The sequence below is a fragment of the Sebastes umbrosus genome, chromosome 12 (genome assembly GCF_015220745.1).
Source record: "Sebastes umbrosus isolate fSebUmb1 chromosome 12, fSebUmb1.pri, whole genome shotgun sequence".
NCBI classification, from domain to species: Eukaryota; Metazoa; Chordata; class Actinopteri; order Perciformes; family Sebastidae; genus Sebastes; species Sebastes umbrosus.
Genome location: NC_051280.1, coordinates 10,883,199 through 10,905,367, shown reverse-complemented (window position 1 = coordinate 10,905,367; position 22,169 = coordinate 10,883,199). Strand labels below are relative to the sequence as shown.

At 39.1% G+C, this 22,169-nt stretch overlaps 3 protein-coding genes across 4 annotated transcripts; 2 read left to right on the top strand and 1 right to left on the bottom strand.

Moving 5' to 3' along the window:
- Nucleotides 1-1,016: 1,016 nt before the first annotated feature.
- On the top strand, nucleotides 1,017-8,132 carry LOC119498653 (ras-related protein Rab-8A). Its single transcript, XM_037787686.1, has 8 exons — nucleotides 1,017-1,236; nucleotides 1,773-1,833; nucleotides 2,783-2,843; nucleotides 2,956-3,033; nucleotides 3,140-3,229; nucleotides 3,347-3,412; nucleotides 4,649-4,699; nucleotides 4,934-8,132. Exons 1-8 carry the CDS (start codon nucleotides 1,113-1,115, stop codon nucleotides 5,021-5,023), a joined length of 621 nt encoding a protein of 206 aa, XP_037643614.1. The 5' UTR covers nucleotides 1,017-1,112; the 3' UTR covers nucleotides 5,024-8,132.
- Nucleotides 8,133-8,413: 281 nt separating this feature from the next.
- Nucleotides 8,414-13,823, bottom strand: cib3 (calcium and integrin binding family member 3). 2 transcript variants are annotated; one of them, XM_037787687.1, is made up of 6 exons: nucleotides 13,773-13,823; nucleotides 12,627-12,661; nucleotides 12,149-12,260; nucleotides 11,531-11,678; nucleotides 8,622-8,817; nucleotides 8,414-8,435 (listed from the first exon to the last, which is right to left on the bottom strand). In XM_037787687.1, exons 1-6 carry the CDS (start codon nucleotides 13,821-13,823, stop codon nucleotides 8,414-8,416), a joined length of 564 nt encoding a protein of 187 aa, XP_037643615.1. The 2 variants fall into 2 exon arrangements, with proteins under 2 accessions (XP_037643615.1, XP_037643616.1); XM_037787688.1 differs by lacking the exons at nucleotides 12,149-12,260; nucleotides 12,627-12,661.
- Nucleotides 13,824-14,102: 279 nt separating this feature from the next.
- On the top strand, nucleotides 14,103-22,138 carry LOC119499045 (excitatory amino acid transporter 1-like). Its single transcript, XM_037788228.1, has 12 exons — nucleotides 14,103-14,129; nucleotides 14,766-14,820; nucleotides 16,271-16,324; nucleotides 17,425-17,562; nucleotides 18,097-18,304; nucleotides 18,387-18,429; nucleotides 18,522-18,582; nucleotides 18,680-18,854; nucleotides 18,964-19,197; nucleotides 19,350-19,544; nucleotides 19,697-19,831; nucleotides 20,682-22,138. The coding sequence occupies exons 1-12, from the start codon at nucleotides 14,103-14,105 to the stop codon at nucleotides 20,806-20,808; spliced, it is 1,452 nt and encodes a 483-aa protein (XP_037644156.1). The 3' UTR covers nucleotides 20,809-22,138.
- Nucleotides 22,139-22,169: the final 31 nt, after the last annotated feature.

The following is a 22,169-nucleotide window of genomic DNA, read 5'->3' as shown; positions in this document are numbered from 1 at the left end:
CGGAAATGCGTTAACATTTTAGCACTTCAGGTTCCCTCGTCTCGAAATCAATGGGTTTTTGAATGGGTTTTTAGTTAGATGCATGAAATAAGGTCTGTGGTAAACACAAGCTTAAAGGGACTATTTGTAACTTTCAGAAATGCTTCTTAACAGCGACACCTGTGGCCGTGAAATCAACGAAAGTCAGCGTCGGGCTCGCGCTTGCTCGCTCTCAATATACCTGAACGAGCATCGCTCAAAACAGTGAGGCGACACACGTCAGCTAAAACCACAATATCACTCTATATTTCAGCTGCTTGGCAGTAATGTTAGCTGACCAGACGAAGGTCTCTCCATGAGCATGATTTAGATCTGATCCTAGTGTTGGCTTTTCCTGCCTAAGTGCAGGCTGAGGCAGCGGGGCTCTCCAGCGTGTCTCCCTGCTCTCTCCGCCCGCAGCCGGAGAGAGCAGAGGAGACACCGGCACCCGGTCGGTAACGAGAAGACAACGTAAATCTCTGTAGAGCTCCGTCACTTCACAAGACACGGAAAACCTCTGTTGGTCTGGAGGAGCTGCAGCAGTTATTTCTGCACAAACGTCCCCTGTACATTCACTAGATATTCTCAGAGCTAAACTAACTCTTCTGCAGTGTGTAGTGAGCGCGCGTTCACGTCTAGAGGTGGAGCGAGCTGAGCTGTCTGAGTGAAGGCGAGCAGGCAGAGGAGGAGGGTACAGCGGCTACACGCGAACACGCATATGCGAGCGCGCATGTGTGACGACCCGCTACATTTATGCGCGTACAAAGTTACAAATAGTCCCTTTAAAAGAATTAATCATTTTGTTCTATGACATAAAATACATCAATATATATCCCATTCTATATTTTTAAGCCTTTTTGCGTCTTATTAGTTGCTAATAAGTGAATCAATTAAATGCTCTTTTACTATTGCCTCTTGTGGTCCTCCATAGCTAGACTCTTAGTTAGTGCAGTGAGTGCACGCCCAGCTGGTCCCATCACATACAGTATATAAACAGCAGGTCAGTTCCTGGCCAGCAGGGGGCGGTATCTCTCCACAGTGACGTCATCACTGCTTCGCCGGGCGGGATTTCCGCAATAATAATATCATCCAGTATGGCGAAGACTTACGACTATCTGTTTAAACTACTGCTAATCGGAGACTCCGGCGTCGGGAAGACCTGTGTCCTCTTCAGGTTTTCAGAAGACGCCTTCAACTCCACGTTCATCTCCACCATAGGTAGAGTTTAATGAGTTTAAAGAGATATAAACTGAGTCTTTCTGTCTGTTTACAACACCTCAGAGGCTCCGTCTACTTACTGGACTGCTCTGCTATGCTAAGAGTAGTTTCTCTTTGTCAGTGTGCCTTTATCCGTTTAAATGTGATTAATAAGAGCTGGCGAGAGGTGACGCTGTTACCAGTGTGTTGTGTAGGAGGCTAATGTGTGAGTAGAAGTGTTTCTGTTGTGTTATATATTCATGCCGGGTGGCTTCTCTGCTAGCTGGCCCTTAACGTTAGGGCGCCGTCTACATCCTGGACAAGACACCGGAAACCCTGCTATGTAGCAGACTTTAGCTGGTTAATTTAAGCATGATGCTGCTCTTTTATGCACACATTACTTCCTGTATGCCTTGACAAGAAGCTTGGCAAGTTTATTCCCAGTCCACAAGTGTAATGTTTGTTGTATCACAGTCCAATGTTTGACAGGCAGCTACAGGAAGCTAGCCTTAGCTAACTAACCGTGCTGATTGACATGATCCTTCTGTATCCTCCAGGCATTGATTTCAAGATCAGGACGATAGAGCTGGACGGCAAGAAGATAAAGCTACAGATATGGTAAGTTTATCATCATTTAATTCCTGTGTGACACGCTGGCAGTGTTTTTTTTATTATATTTGGCTAATAAAGTATGGATGGCACACACACTTTACTGAAGGTACAGATCCTCACAGATGTGCAGTAGGGGGCCTACAGGTCACTGACACTCTTAACATGTGAATTATCAGCCTTTTAAAGTCGTTTACTTGTTTTAAAATTGAATGTACGTACGTGGTCTTAATGGTAATTGTAGCTGAATGTCACTCTATGGTCACTCTGGTTGTATAGCCTGCAAAATGCATAAATCTAATGCCAGCCTCTACATTGACCTGTAATATGATGTTATCAAAGTTTCATACCTCCCTGCTATATTACTTTGTTGGTAAAAGTCCATGTAAGGTAAGCCAGCCTCCTCAATACATAGCTGGGATCAGGGTCTGAAATTAACTTTTTTCACTTCCTGCCATTGTGGCAGACAAGTATTTTTTTTTGTCTGCCACTCAAAAAAAATGTTCTGCCACTTTTGAAATCTCTGCGATAAATGAAGGAATAACATTTTAGATCTGATGTCATTCAATGTTCAATATATTTAACACAAAAAAACATTATATGCATGGTAAATTACAGTGTTCGAATTACTACCGTGGAGGGTAGTGTACACAGTACTGTACTGTACTTTGTTATTTGCAAGCAGACAACTACGGTTCTCTATACACCACCATCATTAGCGTTTTCCCTGCCTGCCAAAGTGGCAGGTGTCCTGATGATTTCACCCGCCACTGCCAACAATTTACCCGCATTTGGCGGGTGCTAATTTCAGACCCTGGCTGGGATACTTAACTGCAGGGAGATATTGATGGAAACTTTCCCACCTGATTTATCGTAATATTGATCTTAAAGGCGTTTCCTTTTCTTAAACTTTGTGATATATTATACTTTGAGATGTCATAATTCTGGTGTTTTTCAGGGATACGGCTGGTCAGGAGCGTTTCCGAACAATCACAACAGCCTACTACAGAGGAGCAATGGTGGGTGTCTTCACGTGTTGTCAGACAAATGTAACACAAATCCACTTTCCTAGGAAGCCACGTCTCTTGAGCTCTGTTTATCTCAACACATTTGATTTACTGCTCTTTACAGGGCATCATGCTCGTCTACGACATCACCAACGAGAAGTCTTTTGACAACATCAAGAACTGGATAAGGAACATAGAGGAGGTATGTACTGGCTCATGTAGACCCTTTTTTACGTGCTTGCTACTTCTTCAAATATCCAAATGACAACATGAAGCATGTTGTTTTTATTAAATTTCTCTTGATCCAGCATGCATCATCTGATGTTGAGAAGATGGTCCTTGGCAACAAGTGTGACATCAACGACAAGCGGCAGGTGTCCAAAGACAGGGGGGAGAAGGTGAGAAGTTTCAAGTGAAGATAATACATTGTCATTGGTATGATATAAAAAAAAAAAAACATGTCAAAAGACTTGGTAAAATGTAAGGTGATGTAATTTCCTCCCATTTTCTTTCAGCTCGCGTTAGAGTATGGAATAAAGTTCATGGAGACCAGTGCAAAGGCCAACATCAACGTGGAAAATGTAAGAAGCCATTCTTCCTTGAGTTATAATATGCTTAAAGCCCCCATCCAGTGTATTTTGGCATTTCTATGATATTTCATATTTATTGGAGTCATTTCCTGACAATGTTGATTAGCCACAGTTTGCCTTTTTTTTTGACAAATAACTTAATTTTGTGCTCAAAGTTAATAAAAATAGAAGGTTGTTGCTAAAATGGGTATACAGTATGACGTATGACTATAGTAGAAGCTGCAAGTCATACGTCATCCTCCAAGCTTGCGCAATTGCACTCATAGCTAGCCTAACTTATTGTATTAGCTAGGTACTGTAACTGAGGGTTATTCTATTTTTTAGTTTCTTCCACCTTCGTTTAGTGTGTTGTTTATTTTCACAATGACATTTGTGTGTGCAGTGAATGGGTGCAATCAACGCAGTGGATTACACAAAATCCCATCGGCAAAATTGGCACAACACACTGACTGTCGCTCTCTTCTTTACCGTCTCCTCCTGCCGGAGATCAATTAACGAAAAGCAGCCAATGCCGCATGCCGGTTTTGTGTCCGGCCACAGAGCACCACAGGACAGATCATAGATAAGTTGTCCGTCATTTGTAATACAGTTTCGGGACGTTTTGGAGGTTTGTCTCGTCCACCAGCACCCAGCCTCTAACAGGTCTGGAAGCCGGGGAGCGCATACCTTTCAGCCCAAGAGAAAACAAGAGAAAAGTCCCTTTTAGAGAAATAAACAAATCCCAGTGCAGCCCGGTGGGGTATTGGTGCTGGAAGCTGAGGCGAGAGCGGCCGGTGCTGGTGGACGGTGCACCTCCAAAATATCCCGAAACTGCTTTTCCATCGGCAGGCCTCTGCAACATATCTATCAGTCCTGCAGTGCGCTTTGGCCAGTGCGCGGCGATGCGGTTCCTCGGTGCAACAGCAGCCAGACGGCCGCCTCGCCAGTAGGAGATGGTAAAGAAGAGAGCGAGTGAGAGAGAGTCGGTGTGTTGTATTAATTCTTGTCTCATTTGTGGTCTGATAAACAGTAAATTCATCAAATTCAGTACCATATAGCTAGCTGTTTTCCAAGCTACCGAAGCTGAATTCATCTTAACTGGGTTGAAAAATGATGCAATCACCCCCTTTTTTCTGTTTGAGAAAGAACTTAAACCGAAAAAAAAAGGAAGTAACACTTGCTGGAGGGAGATTTTAACAGATCAGATATCATCAACGTGACAACATGCATATTTCTTCTGGTTCACAGTCATTTTTGACACTCGCCAGAGACATCAAATCAAAAATGGACACAAAATTGGTAAGAACTCTTTGATAATACAACTTAGTATTTTTGCAATGTGAGAAATTGAGAAAAAATAATAAATTAATATTATATGTGAAATGTTTTTTTTCCAAGTTTCAAACTGTTCACTATCAATAGCAGTGTTGTGGAATAGTACATGAGGATTTCTGTGAAGAAAGTTGCTGAACCTTATGAGAGCAGCCACTGTGCAAACAGACAGCAGTGACCTGTTTATTTGTCATTTTGCAGGAGGGCAACACGCCGCAGGGGAGCAGTCATGGAGTCAAGATCTCCGAGCCTCAGAAAAAGACCAGCTTCTTCCGCTGTAGCCTACTCTGAGGACCGAGGCCTTCGACACTGGCTGCCAGCTGGCTGGACATAAATGGACTGTGCTTGCTCTCAGCACTTCCTTCCCCTTCCTTCTTTCTACCCATCCATGGCCTGTCCTCCCAGTCCACACAAACCATTATATTCCCAGTAAGGGGAGGACTTCCCTTCCTCTCTTCCTCTTCTGAAAGCTTCCAGTGGTGCATCTCTTCCATTTAAAGGAGATCCGTTGTCTTCATGGGTCAGAGTGCTTTGACTGGTAGAGGACTCCGCCAGGAGCATTGTCCAGATGTTAATGTCAAGGTTTTGGGATTGCAAATACAAATGTGATATTTAGATCTATTTTTATTAGTGCCCTTTCCCCTTTTAAGTGATAAATGTCAACCAGAGACCGATAGGCTTGAACTTTAGAGAAACAGAGTTGCGCATACTTTCATTTTCTTTTCAGGAGTTGAGAATCATATCACGCATCAGGCAGTCAAGGATCAGAGAGGAAATTGGATTGTTTGGGTTTCCATTTGAGTTCTGCTCTTTGGTTTGCATGTAGTCCTTGACAATCATTTGATGCGACTTAAAACGCGTGTTTCATCTTGTCCTGATCATTACATACTGCCACACACAGCTTTCAAGTGTTGGAAGACAGTTTGACAACACAAGGCCTAAAAATATAATTCAGATCTCTGCCTCTGTAGATAAACGTCTGCTTTCAAATTATCAGCAGAACATTGGCGAGGTGACGTGTTTCTGCGTAGGCTTTCTCTGGCGTAGTAACCTGCAGGCAAATATTGTACAATGTGGTGTGAAAGTAATAATGTGCTACCCATATGTAAGTACGCTATTTAGGAAAATATCAGAATGTGCACGTTGTCTAATATAAATAATCCTACAAATTTGAGCACAGTTTAATAAGATAGGGCTGCATTTAGAGGGTTTTTTTATCATTGATTATTCTTCCACTTATTTTCTTGATTAATTTGTTTGGTCTATAAAACGTCAGAAAATAGTGAAAATTGCCTGTTAAAGTTTCCTAAAGCCCAAGATGACATCTTCAAATGTCTCATTTTGTCCTATCAACAGTCCAAAACATTCAGTTTACTATCACATAAAACAAAGAAAAGCAGCAACTCCTCACATTTCAGAAGCTGGAACTGGCGAATGTTTGTTGTTTTTGCTTGAAAATTGACTTAACTCGATTATCGAAATAGCTGCCAATTTATTCTCTCTCAGTTGACTGCTTGTTTCAGCTCTCAATAAGATTACTCCAAAGTGTTGCCTTTAATTTGACTTGAAGGTTTTGTTGCAGCTCTGATTCACGGTCAAGCTAAATGACGTCTCCGGATATTTGATCAGCAAATAAAATCCCTCTTGAAGTTTCGCACTGTAAGCCCCTTCTCCCCTTCCTGCTATCCACGCAGCTCTCCTTGCACTTTACCAGTAACTCGTGTTTTGTGTGTAGTCTGTGCCAGGTGATAGTTTTGCAATACAATTACTTAGTTAAACAAACGTTTGGAGTCTTGGTAATATAATGGGCATATAATTCCTAAAATATTTTACTACACCTACTTCTAAATCTCCTTTGCTATTTCACTGCTAGTGATCCACTGTCCTGGTGTTGGTTCACTGAAAAACATTGCCCTTATGTGCTTATATATATTTATAAAACGGAAAAAGAATTAGCAAGCCTCTGTTACTATGCTACTGCCCTGTCAAATTATAGTTTAAAAGTGATGTTTTCTTGGCTTCTTACATGAACGCTGGCTTAACCGAAGCTGCAAGGTGGTCCCATTAGTATTATTGTACACTTTCTATCGTGTGTTTGTGTTGTTGGATTGTGGCGCTTTAGTTTGACCACTAGGTGGCACCACAGGCACAGTATGCACTGTAGGTCACCACCCGAATTTAATATTTTAATCAGTATTTTATTAAGAGCCACAGTGAACTAGTGCGATTCAAACATGTACCCACTGTTTAACATAGATGTTGAGTCTCAATCTATTTCCACTGTTCCTCATGTTTCATTCCTTCATGTGTTACTAGTCTGAAAATCAAACTCCTATATGCACAATATCGAGGGAGGATCTGCTTTTGCTTGCCTGCACTTTCTTTCTTCTTTTTTTTAATATCAAATAATTTGGGACCTCATGATTACCATGGCCATTTGTCTTAACCGCTAATACTCAGTTCTGTCATAGGTGAGCTATGCATTGTGAATCTTGGACCTGTGCATATGTGTGTAATGTAATTTTCAGACATACTTGTAGACCTGTACAGTTGAATGTATGGGCGTTTTGTTTTGTGTCATTCACTGAGCCAAACACAGGACTCTGTTTGTAGAAATTGCATTGCTACAACAATATAGCATGATGGAATAGTCAGTAGGAAGACGTTGAATTGTGGAGCTAGTGCTGTTGTCTCATCGAGTGATACTGTAGCTTTAAGTCATAAACAGAAACATATAGGGAGCAGACGTTTGTGGGAGTCAGAACTGCATCGCTTTCAGCTGAAATGCTCCCTCTTTGATTTTGTTTTTAAATCATATCCTTTAATAATATACTGTACATCCCTTTTTACAGCCATATTTTCATTCCATCGATTGTGAAGTACACAGGGAGAATAATACAATACATTTTGAAAAAAAAAAAGAAGTGAAAAAAACATTGTAAATATCACATTGAGAAAAAAAAAAAAGATCTACTTAAATTGTACTGTACTTTCTAAACCCATATGAAAATGTATCTACAATTTGTAGATATGTGTACTTTTGATTTAATAAAATAAGATTATAAAACATACTTTATTTCTATTCCAAGTCTTTATTGGCCGGCTGTCAGAGGAAACTACGCTATCAGTTGACCCCATGCTCCCACAATGGAGCTTTCATGACAAATGGCTCTCCTTTTATTGGCCCGCAACGACCCACTGGAATATTCTGGCATGTGTCTCTTTTATAGTCTGGTGTAACTGAACCCCTTTAGATACAAAACACAAATCTACTGTTGATGGTCATAACTAATGAGCCTTGTCTTGATGGATTGGTTTATGCCTCCACGTGATGATAGATCTGCAGTCACAACATGACTGGTGTTATTTCTGCAGCTGCGATAATAAAAGAAAAAGTGGACATCTTCTCCAATTCTGTTTTACAGTAATGGTCCCATTAAAGACAAGATAATTCATAGTTACTCTGGATGCTAAATGTCAAAGTCTGATTATCTGAAGATCAGAATGTTGTTTTTTTTACAAAATATAACACAATAAAGCAAAAATCTACTTATACACAAGATGATAGTTGGTTTTTGGTTGAGATGTCGGGATTCCCCCACTTTCCAGACATTCTGCGGTATTATAAGTCCATTTTTAGTGATATTCAAATGAAGAAATGCTCATGATTGCTTCATTTCTTTATATCCTTATGTGGAAGGTGCTGTGAACAGACATTAGAGTAGTTTGATTTCCTCATTCAGGGTTAAAAACAAATTTAAGGATAGGCAAAACATGCACATTAGATGACAATCATTAAAACGTATCAGAATATAAATGAATGTGTTCGTATGTATTGTTTGTAGGTGGATTCACCCTTCATTATGGTAAATGGTTACCATCGGCCTACCTGAGGAAGTCTGGAGCTCGGACAATCATGTGCTGGAAGTCCTCCAGGGACAGACGTCCGTCGTTGTCCAGGTCAGCCTCATCTATCACCTTCTCACACACCATCCTCACCTCGTCCTCCGTCAGCTCGTTACGGGTCAGTTTGTTCACTGTCTTCTCCAGGTCTGACTTACAGATGAAGTCATCATTGTTGAAATCTTGCAGAAAATGGAAAAGAAGGAAACGATTGGTCGATTAATCGATTAGTCGAGCGACTGTTTTGACAATTTTCTTTGTATTCTATAATACTGAACTAAATATCTTTGGGTTTCGGACAAAACAAGCTATTTGAATATGCCAAAGTGGTGGATATATTTCACTATTTTCTGTCATTTTCTAGAGATATCCTTCATATATTCAGAACTAATTCCCATTTAGGATTGCAGATTTTGCAGCTGCTATTTTGTGATGATATTCAGTGTATTGAAATTCGACTTTTTCTCCAAATAAAATTGCATGAACTCCCCATAGTTTAGTTAGTCCCCAAGTTAGTATCATGTTAAAAAATATCTTGATACAGTTTTAAAGGGAGAGTTTGGTTGTTTTGAAGTGGGGTTGTATGAGGTACTTATCCATAGTCAGTGTATTAGCTACAGTAGATGATGGTAGACACGCCCCCAGTTTGGAGAAACAGACAGAAGTACCAGCATGGGAGCAAAGCAATGTAGTGCTGTGTACGGGGGCAGCAGCAAAATGTATTTTAGCCACCTAAAAGAAAGGTCCACCTAAAAAGATCAATATCAGTTAAGGTGTGCACTATATTTACAATATTTTCACTAGTTTATCTCACCGTCACACAGCTGCTTCGGACGGGAAACTGAGGCCGTTGTATCCATCTATCCTCTCTTTTAGGTGGCTAAAATATGTTTTGATGCTTCCCCCCGTTCGTAGCAGTAAATTGCTTTGCTTCCATGTCGGTACTCCTGTCTGTTTCTCTAAACTGGGGGCATGCCGACCGCCATCTACTGTAGGTAATACACTGACTATGGATAAGAACCTCATACAACCCCACTTCATAACACCCAAACTATCCCTTTAAGGCACTGATTACACATTTGTAAAGCCTTACACATTCACCCAACACAACATTCACTAGAGAGGCAATTTCAGGTGACTGTGCCCATGTGACCTCATCAGTCTTGCTCCTCATAACACAACTATGCTTTTACAGTATGTCACCTTCCTTGTTCCCCCCCCCCCCCCTCCCCCCGCCACCCGCCCTATATTGGTTTGAATAATAAATGATAATGGCAATGAATGTAACTTCTTCATCTGTCAGCGTTTGTTAATTAGGGGGGGACACTGGTGCTGAGCACAAACTGGACTTTGACAAGCTGTTTGCCTTTATAACAGGCTGGTTAATCATTTATAATATTCCATGCACCATCCGTCATGCTTACAGCTCCAAAACCCTTCACCCTTCACATGCTTGTACCATATTAATATTGATAAGTTTTCCATGTTTCATCTACTGTTATTAAACTTACTTCATAGTTAAAATTTATGCAAGCGATTGAATGAATTTGTTGCACAAAGGTGGGGCCTATTTTGTTATCAGGGTGCCTCTTTACACTCTACATGTTACTCTAATCTTCTGTTTGGGGTCCTCTGGAACAGCAAAAAAAAACATTAAAAAAACGACTTACTTAGCTTGTTTTATCACCATGATACTTAATGGCTTTATTAGAATTACTTCTAAACATGAGTTTGACCTGATTCCTTTACATAAAATGATGCATTATTCCAGTTTCACTGTGATTGGTTTTGGCAGTTCTTTTTACTCCGCATCTTTTCGCCCAAATTCTAAATAAATCGATCTGGATTTAAGTCATAGTGAGTTTTACATTATAACCATAAAGTCACTATGTAGGATAACATACTGTTCATTTCTTTGTCTGTGAATTACTTTTTAGCAAATATTTAGGGCTGAATTATTTACAAAAAAGATCGAATTACGATTATTTTTACTGATATTAAATTGCGATATGATTTGCAATATTAAAGGGAATATTTTTTACATCATTATTCTCATTTTCATTGAAAAACATGTTAGAATGATTATGGTGTGATTTTTGCAGGGATCTGTACGAAACAAAGTCTGTAGAATATGATGTGTAGAGCAGGACTTCTCTGCAGCACGACTATAATTCAAAATGGTATTTTTTTACACACATATTGGCTTTGACAAATATTGCGACTTGAAAATTGCAGTAGGCCATATTGCGATTTCAATAAAATTGTGTTTTATTGTGCAGCCGTATTGTTCATGCATAGCACATAATATCATATACAGTAAAACATGAAATATGTTAATTTCTGTATTTTGTCACCAAATCTCAGTCTCATTCAAGCTCAGTTTGTGGCAAAGGGAAGAACATATTTTTACATATTGGGTTTACACAACACAAAATCTCAACACAATGAAAATTGAAAGTCCTTCATATGATTTTAAAAAAAAAATTATAACATTTCCTTGTCTATTTTACCATACATTTTTAAAGTGTAGTAAGGCCTTGAGATCATGCGGAGCAAGCCCTATTTTGTTCATGCATAGTGCATATCATATGAAACATGTCCTTATATGTGTTTTATTTTGTCACCTTCATCAAATGTTCAAGCTCAGTTTGACGGAAAGCGAAGAGTTACTACTTCAATACTTTTCTACATATTGGGTTGTAAAAGATCAGAAGAAAAGAAAGAGTGTATTTAAAGGAAAACATGTGGTAAATATGAATTATTAGTATTATTTTGACATATACAGCAGTGGGATCTTTTGCAAATAACACCAATCTCAACAAAACACAATGAAAATTGGAACTCCTTGATATTTTTTTTTTTTTTTTTAAAGTACCACTTCCTCGTATATTTTACCGTAGATTTTGAAAGCGTAGTAGGCCTTGAGGTCACGCGGAGCCATCTCACTCAGGACTGAGAACATGTCCAAGAAGTCGTCCAGTGTCATGTTTCCCTCTCCGTCCTCGGAGAAAACCTCAGCAATCCTCTGACGAAATGGGTTGTCCTGGACAGAGGGGACACCAGCACTTCTAGAATAGTCTGATAAAAACAGTTCAGCGCAGTTAATCATGCAGAAATGTGAACTGGTGCTAGTTGGATTTGACGGCTCTCCCGTGCTCCATCATTGTGGTTCAGTTTGTATCTTATGTTCTTGTCTGATTACTATTTTTTTCTAATGAGAAGTAGTAAAATTTGGAATAGTGAATGACTCTGAGGGGAAAGTTTCACGGGTCATCTCGGAGACCAGCGTGTTAACACACCTGTTTACCTTGCTGTCATTGTGTAAAGAGGCATATAATTGACCCATTTCCAACAAGTGTGCCCTGAGGGACTCACCAGCATTCTTCAAGTTTAAAGGAGTCGGGTAACATATAACGTTTCAAAGAATTCTGTCTATTAGTTGGCCATTAATTATGGATTGGAAACACAGGGAGAGAGCGGGTCTGCAGGGTGTGCGTGGACCAGTGGGTCTACCTTCAGCTCTGGCATGCTGCCAATCAGCTCATATGGTAACTTCACATCTGGCTGGCTGGTGTAGTCAAGGGGAACGAGCTGCGGTGCCAAATCCCGATAGCGGTCGAACAGTCTAGGGAAGGTTTAAAAAATTTACTTTCAATATTAAATTACAAGATATCTTCTATATTATGTAGTTGTGTATTTTAGAGGAGCAATTTATGAAAAGTGAAGCTAGAAAACTTCTACTATTCATATGCAAAAACTCTATTTCTCTCTATTGTGGTCAACACTGAAAAAGATTCACTACAGTAAAATGCAAGATTTTAAATTTCATGTGATCTCAATGGTAGCCTGCCTGCCCCACAGTAGGACAGGCCTCCTGATACTGTAGTTTAGAGTTACAGTGTAGTATTGTGCAGCTGTGTCATGTGTGTACACCAGCAATGACTCAGATATAATAAGATTTTGTACCATTTTTAAATAATAATTGTCTCACCTGAGAATTTCTTTTCTTGTAAAATATGTGCAATCCTGCAAATACAATCAGATCCAGGCAGTTATTGCAAAGAGTAGTAGGATGCAGCTGTTCTTATTCAGTCTGGTGCTAAATGACTGACTTTATACAGCTGTGGAAGAAGTATTCAGATATTTACTTAAGTAAAAGTAGCATTACCACACTATGATAATACTACAGTACAAGTAAAAGTCATGCAATTTAACTTTTTACTCAATTAAAAGTACAGAAGTATCAAAAGTAATAGGACTCATTATGCAGATTGGCCCATGTCAGTGTTATATTGTTATATCATTGGTTATTGCTGTATTAACATGTAAGCATTTAGTTAATGTAAAGTAAAAATGTAGAGGTTAAAAAAAAGTACATTTCCCTCTGAAAATATTGGCATCAAATAGAAATATTTAGATAAAGTACAAGTGCCTCAAAATAATACTTAAGTCTAGTATTACAGTAAGGTAACTAGAGGAAATGTCCTTGGTTGACTTCCAATACCGGTTTTATATGCAAACAGATCGCATAGTTCAAATAACACTTTCTTCTAAGAAATATCTTTATTAAAATTTTGAAGCAGTTTCAGGGCATTACACTCAGCAATAACCCCAGATAACCCCGTCACACAGCCTGTAACAACAGGAGAGAGAATGGTGAAAGTAGTAATAACAATAATGAGAAAAAATCCAAATAAATGAATAGATATAAAATAAAATAAAATAAAATAAAATAATAAAACATAGGAATCCAATGTGTTAGAAGCCCCATTTGCTGGCAGAGGTAGTGAGAAAGTGAGCCCTGAGCGTGGCCATATGCACAAAACTCCTCATACAATGATATACAGACCCACTACTAAGTATGAGGATAACATTATAGATAGAGAGGCACCAAATAACACTTGATTAATATTATGTCACTAACTCGTTGTAACTAACTTTGGACCACAAATTGCCTCTGACATGTTGACTAAAAGGTCCAGTAAGAGACTTTTCTGAACAGTAAGGTTGGAGGTTGTGACGTGACGTCTGACAACAAGTGTATTAACCTTGTTTACAGATGCCCGCAGCTCGTATTGATAAGAGAAGAACCATTAAAAGTGTGTGAGGCTCAGAAAGAAACAGGATTGGCACCAACCTGATAGGCATCTAACTGCTGTGCTGTAAAGATGGTCTGTTTATTCCCCATGTCTGAGCGCGCAAACACCAAGCCTCAGGTCCATCGCTGCTCCAGCGTCAAGTGTTTTTTTAGGGTGTGTGGAAATGTCAGATATGAAATACTGGGACAAAAGGAAGCCAGAGCCAAAGAGGAGATCAGGTGTCGGGCTGCCACCGGGCCCTTTGGTTCCCATTATAGTGGCAGCATTTCATCGTTTTCTCCATTGTGAATAGCAGCCCCTTTGACAATGAATAAGGGCTGTCGTCCAGCATCATGCCAAGCGGTATCAACCCCCTTTAGTGCCACTCTATGGCCAACGCCTCGGTCACAGCTCAGGTTACACTCTTTAGAGACAGGGTTTTGTCGTGGTCAAATAGACTTTTTGATGGGAGACAAGTTTTGTTTCAGCTGAGAACTCCATTATTGGATATTTATCCAGTTATTGAATGCATTTTCCCCTTCAGTTTTAGGTCCGGTATCACATATCTCACCAACTTGAAAACATATTCATTTAGCACAAGAATTAGGACTTGAGAAACCAAAATCAAATGTTGCCTTTTATCCTGCCTTTATAATTTAGAACATCAGATGAGAACTACATGACTAATGCATGTAATCCATCTTCACCTCACTCTATTATGCTTAGCATGAGACATCACAGAAGGTACAACAACAGGTGGTTAAAGTGACACAAAGAGAAGTTTTATGTAAAATCAACTTATGTGTTTTCTCTAGAAAATCCCACATGGTGTAGTTTCGTCAGGACACTCTATCAGCGGGTCCCAGACTGGGGGTCGGGACCCCTCAAAGGTCCCCAAAAATGGAACAGGACAATATTTTTTTTCCCCAAAATGTTGCTTTTTTCCCTTGAAATATTCAGCCCAGCATCCCTAGGAATTACGTTCCATTGAACGATTCTACACCTTACGATTAATGTCTAATGCCAACGTTCAGTACCGATGCAGGAAGTAGCGTACCCTACATATGGCAAGGCAGAAAGTCATGGTGATGAAAGAGTGTGTAGTTAGTCCAACTCTAACGCAGGAGACTGGAGTTCATGTCTAGTTAATGATCTGTAATGAATGTTTACACTTTTATTAACCCAACCACAATCTTCCCTAAACCTTAACCAAGCATTCGTTGCCTAACCCTAACAAAACCTTAAATATATTCCCTTTGCCGTAACCATGATCTGTTCCCTACCTCAACCATACCGTAGTTGTCATGCACAGATATTGCGTGAGTTTTAAAATGTTGGTTTTAAAATCTTAAATATTTTTCTCTTTCCTGCTGTTGGCAGTAATGTTTTGGACAGTATATTTAATTGATGATACCATTAGGAGTTATTGTTATGTACCGCTGGAAAGTCCCTACTGGTTTTCCATTATACTTTGGCTGATATGATCATGAAACCGGTATTAAATTGAATTCTGAATGGTATTAAAAAGTCTTCAATCTACCACTGCTCTATATCGTACGCTACTTTACCACACCTATCACATCCCACTGATATGACGGTACCTTTAAAGGCTTTTATGTTTGCAATATATTCAGTCTTAAGTTGACGTGTGCTTTGCACGACGCTCCTCCAGCAGCTTCCGTTTACTCTCATCTGTCAGTTTGCTCACTGCCTGGAGGGTTTATATTCCTGAATGAGCTGTCCCACAAGGATGCTGCATTTCAGGAAATGTCATGAAAAAATAAAAAGACACCTTCAAGTGACACATTAGTGCTATATCCAATTGCAAGTTTAAGCAAATAATGTGAGAAGTTTTGTTTTTTTTAAGAGTGAGTCATAATATTACATTTTTTTAAGTAAATCCAAAGTAAACTATTAAAACTATTGGATAGCTGATGGCCTAAGGGAAGGGGCGGGATAAGAAACGAATAAAACAAAGAATATTGGTTTTGAACTTGCACTACTGGTTCAAGAGACAAGAGGGAAAGGAACTGGAACTTTCTAGCTTTTTAAAAGGTTTGATTCAATGATTTCTTTACTGAGGCTGACAGAAAATGAAAAGGGAATTGTGTTTTTTTTCCATCAGAACAACTAGAATGAAGAATACTTTAGGACTTTTGGCTTCATATTTAAGTGTCATCTTTTTAATTACTCCTTAAAACTGATTTCTGTAGACTTGGATCTATGTTATTACTTTTTAACCATGTTGTGTTTTGAATAGCATGTACCTTTGTATCTACTTTTACAAAATATAGTAAATTCTGTTAATTTTTTATACTATATTGGATAGCTGTCATAAACAGGCATATTTTGTAATGGCAAATTGAGACATTAAATGTCCTACCCTGTCTTTTCTTCTGCCCTCTCTATTGAATGTAGAGACAGAGTACGCCAAAGATGCCACCCAACTCTAATGGTCTGTCCAAACTGGGCAAAGTGGACGTTATAGATGTCCACGATACCCAGACAAGCCAGTCGAGTTTGGATTCTTCATCCAAGAATAAATGTAATATTAAAGGTTTTCTAAGGAGAAATGCTTTAATTCTTCTCACCGTTGCTGCTATTATCATGGGTAAGTCTCTTTATAAAATATTGTCAATCAAAATTTAACTTCACTATCTTTGTAAAGCAACACTGTCTTTTAATCCCAATGTTGACTGGATGTATCCCAAAACCCACATCCTTTTTATCTAATGTGAGAGAGTTATACAATAGTGTTAACTTTCATGTCATGCCAGCAGTCAACATGGGTGGATTATGAGCCCTTGGGCACAGACCAGCCACACCACCTCGCCAACACATAGAGAGACTTTATAGTTGGTTAGCGTCCTTTTGTAGTTGTTCGGTGTCACTTTGTAATTGTTTTGATCTTTTTGTAGTTGATTTGAGTCTCTTTGTGGTCGTTTTGCATCTCTTTGAAATTGTTTTGTCTCTTCGTAATTGCTTTGCTTCTCTTTGTAGTTGTCTTCTGTCTCTTTATAGTCGTTTTTTGTCTCTTTGTAGTTGTATTTTGTCCATTTGTTGTCGCTTTGAGTCTCTGTGTAGTTGTTTTGTCTCTTTGTAGTCGTTTTGTGGCTGTTTGTAATTGTCTTCTTTCTTTTTGTAGTCATTTTGTCTCTTTGTTGTTGTTTTGTGTCTCTTTGTAGTCGTTTTGCATCTCTTTGCAGTTGTTTTTGTCCCTTTGTAGTTATTTTCTGACTCTTTGTTGTCATTTTACATCTCTTTTTAGTTGTCTTCTGTCTCTTTTGTAGTTGTTTTGTGTCACGTTGTGGTTGTTTAGCTCCTTTTCATAGTTGTGAGTCTCTTTGTGTCTGTGCAGCTACTTTGCATTTCTTTGAAGTTGTTTTGGTCTCTTCGTAGTCTTTGTGTGTCTCTGTAGTCGTTTTGTTTCTTTGTGGTCATTTTGAGTCTCTTCCTGGTTGGTACTTGTCTCCTTGAATGACATTTTGTCGATGAAGGCCGAAGGGCATCCATGGAAGTGGACTAGACTAAATGTTCACCTGAGTAATGTATTACCTTACAGGCATGTTAATGGAGAATGTGCCTGTTTTTGTTGACATTATGCTATTTTTCCAGCAGTGTAATGTGCATTGATTGCACTGCATTTGGTATTTTCTGAGGTACATTTAATAGACACACTGACATTTTGACCTTTGTTTCTATTTCTCTGAGGGATTGGCCTGGGCTTTGCTCTGCAACACACTAACATGACAGCCAGAGACATACAATACTTCACCTTTCCTGGAGAGCTGTTGATACAGATGCTACAGATGTTGATACTTCCTCTCATCACCTCCAGTCTTATTACAGGTAAGATCCCCAGATGTTACAGTGAAATTAAGTTGACCCAGTGATGCTAGTCGCTAGCAGATGCTCAGTTTAGCTGCATTTTCCACCTTTTTCCACCCCATTCCATGAGGGGGACAGAATATTAGAAACATCCTCAATATAATGCAATCTAAAACAGCAACACCACCACTAAATACAGCCTAAAACTTCACTTTATAAGATTCACAGAGGTGGGATTTATTGCCGGATGTGGTATTGGATTGCATCAAATTGCACATGTGTATGTCTTAGTTTTAGTTCACTGTTCTAAATGATAAAACCACTGTAAAATATGTTCATGTATGCTCAAGTACAGTGCGTAAGAGTGTGTTTAACATGTGAAAATGTTTTCCTTGAATTTGCATTATGCCTCTCTTTATATACTGTATATACAGTACATGTCAATCATACATTTTTGTGGCATTTATCGTCTAGATATACTATCTTCAAAATATGTCAGCCATGAACCTAAAACATGGAGTTACAGTCATATGTTGCACCTTCTTTTCATTTCAGGCATGTCATCTGTGGACAGAAAGGCTTATGGGAAAATCGGTCTCCGGGCTATTTGCTATTACATAGCGACAACCTTCATGGCTGTGTTCGTTGGCATCATCCTAGTTGTTCTTATCCAGCCAGGGAAATCATCCGGGAAGTCTTCAACGTCCTCTGGTGGTAAAGTGGAAGCTGCGCAGCCTCTGGATGCCTTTCTGGATCTGATCAGGTGTGCATCAAAAAGGATAAATCTATTCAACCATATGTAAACATTCAGTCTAAGCTAACCTATAACCTTTGTTTCTTTGCAGAAACATGTTTCCCTCAAATCTGGTGGCTTCTTGTTTCAGAAGGGTGAGAGCTGCAGCCATCATGGTTTTATTTTATTTGTTTAAATTTGTCAACAATAATGACATAATTGATAATAGTTTTCTTCTTTTATTCAGTATAAAACTGTTTATTCCGAAACTCTTGGTGACGACAATCTGAATCAAACAAGTAAGTTCAGTAAGACTATTTTCTTTTATCCTTCTTGGGACCAATTATGTCTATTCATTTTTGGTTATCATCATGACTTTTAACGATATTGCTGGTAACCCTGTAGACGACACAGTGCTGCTGCCAGGCACCTCAGATGGGGTCAACATTTTGGGTTTATTGGTCTTCTGCATCGCCTTTGGCTTCATCCTGGGCAGTATGGGGAATGAGGGAAAACCTCTCAGGGACCTCTTTGAATGCCTGAATAAAGCCACCATGCTTCTGATCAGCATAGTCATCTGGTAAGAATAAGAAGCTGCTAATATGAAGATGTGGAACATGATGATATTTTAAAGTTTGATATGTCGACCCTTAATTGTGACTAAACCGTCCACTCAATCACTCCCATAGGTACTCCCCAGTGGGAATCCTCTTCTTGGTTGGAGGACAGATTGTGAAGCTGAAACACATTCAAGTTGTCGGTCTCCAGCTTGCAATGTATACTGTCACTGTGATCACCGGCCTGGTAATCCACTTCTTCCTCACCCTTCCCCTCATCTATTTCATGTTCACTTGTAAGAATCCCTTCAGGTTTATGCTTGGTCTACTAGAGCCTCTCACCACTGCTCTTGGGACTTCATCAAGGTGTGTTGGACTTCCAGTCTTCATTGTTGTTTACATGCTACAGTACATAACTAAAGATGGATCTGGCTTGAGAAAATACAGAACATAATGATTTGCTTATTATTATTATTGAAAATGTACTGTATTTTATAATAGGGATTGTCTTTTTCCAGTACTGTGACTCTACCCGTCACTCTCCGCTGTCTGGAAAAGAATCTCCACATGGACAAACGGGTGACACGCTTCATGCTGCCTGTAGGGACCACAGTGACCTTGGATGGCACAGCGCTTTATGAGGCAGTAGCTTCCATATTCATCGCCCAAGTTCATAATATGGAGCTTAATATAGGTCAAATCATCATCATCAGGTATGATTAAATGCACACACAAACATGTTCTATAATCTTTTACAGCGTACTTAAATATATTCTTTGCATTTTTAATGTTTCGCAATTCAGGTGCTTGGATATTAAATTGAATCATTATTACTTGTTTATCATTCAAAATGATGTCATTCCAGCATCACTGCCACAGTTGCAGCTATTGGGGCCACAGGTATCCCACAGGGCGGCATGGTATCCATGGCGATAGTGTTGACATCAGTTGGACTGCCCCTCCAAGGCATTTCATTTATCATCGCTGTTGACTGGATCCTGTAAGTGTGCATCTGTTTGTGTGTTGCCAGAATTTGAGGAGCAACCATTAGAGTCTGAAAATGTTCTGCCAATAATGTGCTATATCTTGCAGATTGCATATTCTTTCTTGGTAGACTGCCTATATATGTTGTTAAAGGTACAGTGTGTAGGATTTGACAACATCTAGTGGTGTGGTTGCAGATTGCAACAAACTGAGTACCTCTCCGCTCACTCCTCTCTTTCCAAGACTGCAGTAACATGAGCCGCCGAGTGCAAAACCATGGTAACGCCGTTCACCTCACTCAGAGGTCATCCTTACCATAATAACACGACTTTAGGAGCAACAGAAATCAGACGGCGACTGGCAGTACCACGGTTTTGCGCTCTGCGGCTCACGTTATCAGGAAACACTACAGCGCCTGCTCTATGGGCCTAATGGATACAGGAGATCGCCGGATGATCCGGGTACTTTATCACTCGGCAGTCGAGCCACTTAGGCTTCATGCGCCACTGAGCAACTCTCATAGAAATGAACGGGAGCCCGCCTACAACACTGTCTCCAGTTCTCTTTATACTGTACATCCATGGAAGAGGACCCACTCCCTATGTAGATATGAAGGGCTCATTCTAAGCTAACGAAAACACAAAGGTTCTTGTTTCAGGTGATTATACACTAATGAAAACATAGTTATGAATATTATATTCCATTTCCGCTAATAGATCTTCTGAAATGTTACACGCTGTTCCTTTAAGAGTATAACACAGTTACACATAATTTGCAAAATGTTAGACTTCCTCAACTTGTGTGTGGTTGTGATCAAGTCACACTCACGAGTTCCTAACTTCAGAACTTCCTGTATGTGTTGATAGAGATCGCTTGAGGACGACAACCAACGTGCTGGGTGACTGTATCGGTGTGGGTATTGTGCAGCATCTCTCCAGACATGAGCTCCAGAGCTTCAGTTCTGCAGAAGCATGCCTAGTGGAAGAAGACTAAGTGAGTCCTTCTAACTGAGAGACAATACCACGGTACACCCTTGATTACTATTCTTGCTGCAACAAGTCGTTGTAAAGGTTATTTTATTTTTTATTTAACCTTTATTTAATCAGGAGAGTTTCATTGACATTAAGAATCTTTTTTCCATGGGCAACAGGCAGCAGCATAAAAACACACCCTTACAGACAGAAAACACAAAGGGAAGCAAAAAATTTAAATGAAACTAAAAATCAAACATTTCAACAAAGAAATTTATTAAGAGAGTATTTTTATGCTAAATTAATGTTGAAGAAAATGCATGATGGCACCGGTGCAGACATATCATATATTACTCTATTACTATATATACTTTATATATAAAGAAATCTATCTATCTATCTATCTATCTATCTATCTATACTTCTATCTATACATCTGGCTGGCCATTTTAAGAAAACACAAACAATGTCATAGGAGTCCTGAAAACTCAGTATAATCTGACCTAATGTACAGGAACTCCTCTGATAATGTCTCACTGTAAACAAATAAATAAATAAATAGCTTACACTCTGCATCATGAAGAGCACAACTGTGTTTTATGATAAAGAGCAGTTGTGCTCGAAACATAAATATGCAATAAATTAGTGAACATTGGAGCCCTGCAGTGTGCGAGTTATTTATTTATTTGTTTATTACATGATCTGCTCACTTTAAGCTCATCACCTGTCCTCTTTTGGATTGAATGTGAATGCATGTATATATGCCTTTTCAATGTCTCACTATACTCAATTATTGACTTTTGCTTGTGTGGTCTGAGCTGGATCTCAATTTTTTTGTGATAATTTCAATCAGAAATGACTGAAATTGCAGCTGCTCTCTAAAAATGTGCAGCATTTTGTGAGAAATTGCCATAATATTTAAAAAATAGCAAGGCCTCTGGGATAAATCTAATTGCTTAGTGGAGCTTTTTGAGGGGAATACACACAGAGTATGTATCCCCATGTCTACATGAAGTTGTCTTTCCTACTGAAATAGGAAGTCTTTTATAAGTCATAACATAACTGTTGGGAAGAGGGATTTCTGAGATTGAGGATTGATTTAGTTTAAAATGTGCTGGTCACTGGAGAAGACTGCAAGCATTCTTCAAATTTGACTATTTTTTGTGTAAATAAAGTAAGGATTGGGCAAAATTGTTCTAGCAAGAATTGTGACGTTTCCTTTTCCTTTGACTAAATGTTGACCATTTTAAAATTCTTTGTTGTTCTGTTGTAATATCATAAAACAATAACACTTCAGTTTAGACTTTCTTGATATAATGTTTAGACCTTCTTGATAAAATGTCACATTTCTGAGAGAAAAGTATTTTACAAATAAATTCATTC